The sequence below is a fragment of the Austrofundulus limnaeus genome, unplaced genomic scaffold, assembly GCF_001266775.1.
Source record: "Austrofundulus limnaeus strain Quisiro unplaced genomic scaffold, Austrofundulus_limnaeus-1.0 Scaffold866, whole genome shotgun sequence".
Lineage (NCBI taxonomy): Eukaryota > Metazoa > Chordata > Actinopteri > Cyprinodontiformes > Rivulidae > Austrofundulus > Austrofundulus limnaeus.
Genome location: NW_013953268.1, coordinates 93952 through 98200, shown reverse-complemented (window position 1 = coordinate 98200; position 4249 = coordinate 93952). Strand labels below are relative to the sequence as shown.

The 4249-nt window shown below is 45.7% G+C and overlaps 1 protein-coding gene across 1 annotated transcript in view; it reads right to left on the bottom strand.

Moving 5' to 3' along the window:
• LOC106532992 (A disintegrin and metalloproteinase with thrombospondin motifs 2) overlaps nt 1-4249 on the bottom strand; it is a gene marked incomplete in the record, with an annotated part of 38465 nt that overhangs the window by 3051 nt on the left and 31165 nt on the right. Inside the window, 9 exon segments of the mRNA XM_014029187.1 lie at nt 130-283; nt 842-916; nt 1001-1130; nt 2105-2315; nt 2403-2535; nt 2895-3054; nt 3136-3299; nt 3379-3459; nt 3991-4114. Coding sequence (XP_013884641.1) covers nt 130-283; nt 842-916; nt 1001-1130; nt 2105-2315; nt 2403-2535; nt 2895-3054; nt 3136-3299; nt 3379-3459; nt 3991-4114 — 1232 coding nt within the window.

Sequence of the window (4249 nt, the reverse complement as noted above, 5' to 3'; positions counted from 1 at the left end):
CCACATCCCTGTTCTGTCCCACATCCCTGTTCTGTCCCACATCCCTGTTCTGTCCCACATCCCTGTACTGTCCCACATCCCAGTACTGTCCCAGATCTCTGTTTTGTCCTACTCCCCTACATGTCCCACCGGCTGTTCTCTGGAGACTTTGTGCTGCTGATGTTCCTGAAGTTCCTCTCGCTGCAGGACTTGCAGCACATCTGCTTGTATCCAGTGATGGAGCAGTACCGACTCAACATCTCCATCCGACAAAATGCAGAGCGGTCTCCATGACAGCGCTGCCCTGGAACCAGAGAAGGATCAGGTGATGATCAGAAGGTAGGATTCATGCTTCATTGGCTGAAGCAGGTAGAGATGAGAAGAAGAAGAATGTGATGGACCTTCAGTTAGGTTTATTCTCTGAAGAATAGTTGAAAATATTTGAAATGTTTCACACTTGCAGTTAATTTTTAATTGTCGTCTTGTTGATTGGTTTATTGAAGACGTCTCTGGAGTTTCATTTCATTCATTTGTTTCAAACGACTGAGAACATTAATTCAACACACCAGGATTACAAACTTTAAATGTCCCKGGACTCACACAGTAGCTAAGTTTCACCTGTGTTAAGTCTGTGCGTCTCACAAACCTTTCATGTGTCACGTTTCGTTTTGTAAATGTGTATTTTATAAACAAGCATGTATAAAATGTGCAGTGGAGACAATCCTTTCAGGCTGTCTCCTCCAGTTCTTCAAAATGTTTCACAGAATGTTTTATAGTTTTATGTTTTATGTAACCCTACTCTTCAGATGCAGTGACACGTTGGCTAAAAGGAGAATATTTAGTAAATCTTTATGTTCCTTACTGGAGGGGATCTGAGGAGCCGGGAAGTTTGGGTTGGACCTGGACAACCACTGGATGATGGCGTTCTTCTGGTCACCTGCAGGGGGAGACAAACCATCAGTAACAGCTGTCAGTTTCACAGTTTTTAATCAAATCAGGTGCATGATTGGCTGATGTATACCGCTGCAGGGCGGGGCCTGGCAGGAACGTGTCCTGATTAGTTGATGTTCGCTGCAATTTCCAGCCGAACCTTCAGGGTTTAAACACGCGACCTGACGTTCCTGAGTCCCATTTCCACACGAGACCGAACACTGCCCAAAGATAACCACCAGATTTTCAACAGATTGTACGAAACATCCTAAAACTACAAATAAACATTGAAAAGTGGCCAAGCGGCATTACAAAAGCTGAACCTAGAAACAGGCAGTTAGTTCGTCAGTGTCCAGAAAGAGGGACAGGGATGAGGTTAGAGGCGGCAAAAATGGAGATATAGGCCAGAAGAAAGGTGGAGCATTGAGATGGATCTGAAAGAACAGCAATTTATTCACATGATCCTGACTGGAGGGGGCCATTATCAGGGGAGTCCACATGGGAACAACATTTAGTCAATATGTAAAGTTTTGATTGAGGCTTGATTATGTTATAACCCCGCCTCTAACCTACCCAAAGGTTGGAGGATGGGAGGTAACCCTTGGATTTGGTGTTTTTATTTTGTACCCAGTGTGTAAGCTTTATGGTCCACTCTGTTTCCTGTTGGCATATTTTTGTGGCAGCACCATATAAAGACCTGGCATAGTTACTGCAGTGGTTTAGCTAGTTTTTGGTGTTTCTTCATGAAAAAAAGACATTTTTAGAAACTTCACTTTGGAACAATTGTAGATTCTGGATGAGGCCATAGTCTAGAAAGAAGGAGGGGGTTAGAGGTGGTCCATGGAAGCAAAGGTTCATTTTAAACACGACTGAAAGAGAAAAGTTGGAGATAAAGCAGAGAAGAGGGAGTAAGATAATACTCAATGGTTAGAGTGAGGACATGTTCAAGGATACCAGGGAGAGTCCAYTGAGGAGAGATGGTTCAAACAGCTCTCAGACTGCAGAGGAAAGACAGATGTTACTGTACAAGCTGCGAGAGAAAAGTCAGAAAGAGGTAGTCTGGACAGACAAATTCAGATAAACACAAGTCTTCTTTTTTAGAACTACATCTGCTTTGATTTATAAGAAAGACAAAGAGTTGTAGTTCAGAAAGAATAAGGTCCGAGGCAGACCATAGATTGTCAGATCTTCTTACAGGGGTCCAGGGCCCGGCTCTCCAGGCTGCAGGGCAGGGGAATCGGTTACAGGTTTGTTTGGATTCAGGTCGGTCTTCACCACAGAGTCTGCTGTTGACTGAGCGCTGCTGCTTTCCGCTGCTGGACTCCTGCTGGCAGCTCACCCAGCGCCGCTGCCACCCAGTCTGACCACAGGAGGCGCTGCAGGCTTCCCAGCTGCCAGTCAGCCAGCTGACGGTGCGAACAGTCACATGTTACATTACCTCTGCTTTCTGAATGTCATCAAACCACAGACTGTGATGACCTGTTGTGTCTTACCGTGGAGACTTGCAGGTCTCGGTGTTGCACTTGCGGCTGATAGGTCTCGGTTTGTTGATGTTGGAGCAGTACGTCCTTTCCATCATTTCCCCATCAGCCTTCCTCCTGCAGCCAAACCTGGTGTACTGAGTCCCTTGGAACAAAGACCACCATCATGCCCAGAACCATTTGTACCCTTAGTTTAACTAACAACCACGGTACAAGCGGTGGTACAAATGACCATCCAGGTGAATCCAAATCCAGTTCAAAAACATACATATTTACACTGCCTTGAGGCCAAGGCCTCCTTTGAAAAAGAGATCTGTGATCTCAGTGGGATTTGTCTGGTTAAATAAAGGTTAATAAATAATGATAAACTGAATCAAGTGAACCACTGTTTAAGCTACATATACTCCAAAGAACCATAATCAAGTCCAGGAACGGAGAAAACCATCAAGTTCACAACAGTTTGTACCCTGATAATCATCCAACAGAATGTGAGGCTCTACACACCTCCTCCACAGGGTTTGGAACAGTGGGACCACTTTTTCAGAGCCCAGTCATATAAAACTGCATCCTCCTGAACCAGGTTAGACTCCAGTGAAGACCGAAGATCATCCTGGATGATGTACTTGTAAGAGACGGTCACCTTGGAGTCATTATGTGAACGAACCTGAGGAACAGAAAACAGAAGGTGGAAGTTTCTTCTGGTTTACCTCTTCATCAAAAACTGTTTCTTCTGATAGGGACTGACCAGAAGCAGGACATCATACTTCAGTGGCCCGGTGGTCTGAATGGACTCCTGCTCACCAGTCCTGTTGTATTCCCAGACCACTCCCTTTTCAATCAGCTTTCTGGACTCAGGTAGCTCATCTTCATCATTGAGGAAGAGGTGACCTGTCTCCTGGTTCTTAACAGCTACGAGGTGAAACAGAGGGTCAGTTTCTTTAGAAGTTCAGAAGCAACTTTTGGTCTTCAGGTTCTTCTGTCCTCCTACCCAGAATGTGAGGACTCCCTTTGAACTCCTGAATAAGGAGGTGTCTGGCTCCTTTAGGAATATCCAAGATCTTCAGGTAACCTGAAGCACAGAGTCAATAAAACAACCAGTAAGGGTTAGATAAACAACTAACAGGAAATCAGCCATAGAAATATGACTCCACTGGACCTGTCAGTAGGCGTGGCCTATCAGGTGAACTTCCTGTCTTCAAATACTGGAAAAAGAAAAATATTCAGAGGATCACAGTAAACCTTCAGAGGCTCACAGTAAACCTTCAGAGGTCCACAGTAGACCTTCAGAGGTCCACAGTAGACCTTCAGAGGTCCACAGTAGACCTTCAGAGGCTCACAGTAGACCTTCAGAGGTCCACAGTAGACCTTCAGAGGTCCACAGTAGACCTTCAGAGGTCCACAGTAGACCTTCAGAGGCTCACAGTAAACCTTCAGAGGTCCACAGTAGACATTCTGGTCTGCTGTAGGTTCGGTCTGAACATTTCTCTTTATCTCCCAACATTAGGAAAAAAAGAAAGTTCACCTGAGAGGCCCCGCCTACTGATGTGTAATAATGAAAAGCAGTGTAGTCATAATGTTGTGGCTGATCTGTGTGGTTCACCTTCTTTCCTGGTGCTGCGGGTGAAGTTTCCTTTAACCATCCTACAGGTGGACGTGTCTCCTCCACAGACCCCACACTGGTCCTCCTGCTGGTCTGAAGCAATCTGTCCATCACAGCCCACATGCTGCCAGAGACAGGAGACCAGGTGAGACAGAAGACAGGAGACCAGGTGAGACAGAAGACAGGAGACCAGGTGAGACAGAAGACAGGAGACCAGGTGAGACAGAAGACAGGAGACCAGGTGAGACAGAAGACAGGA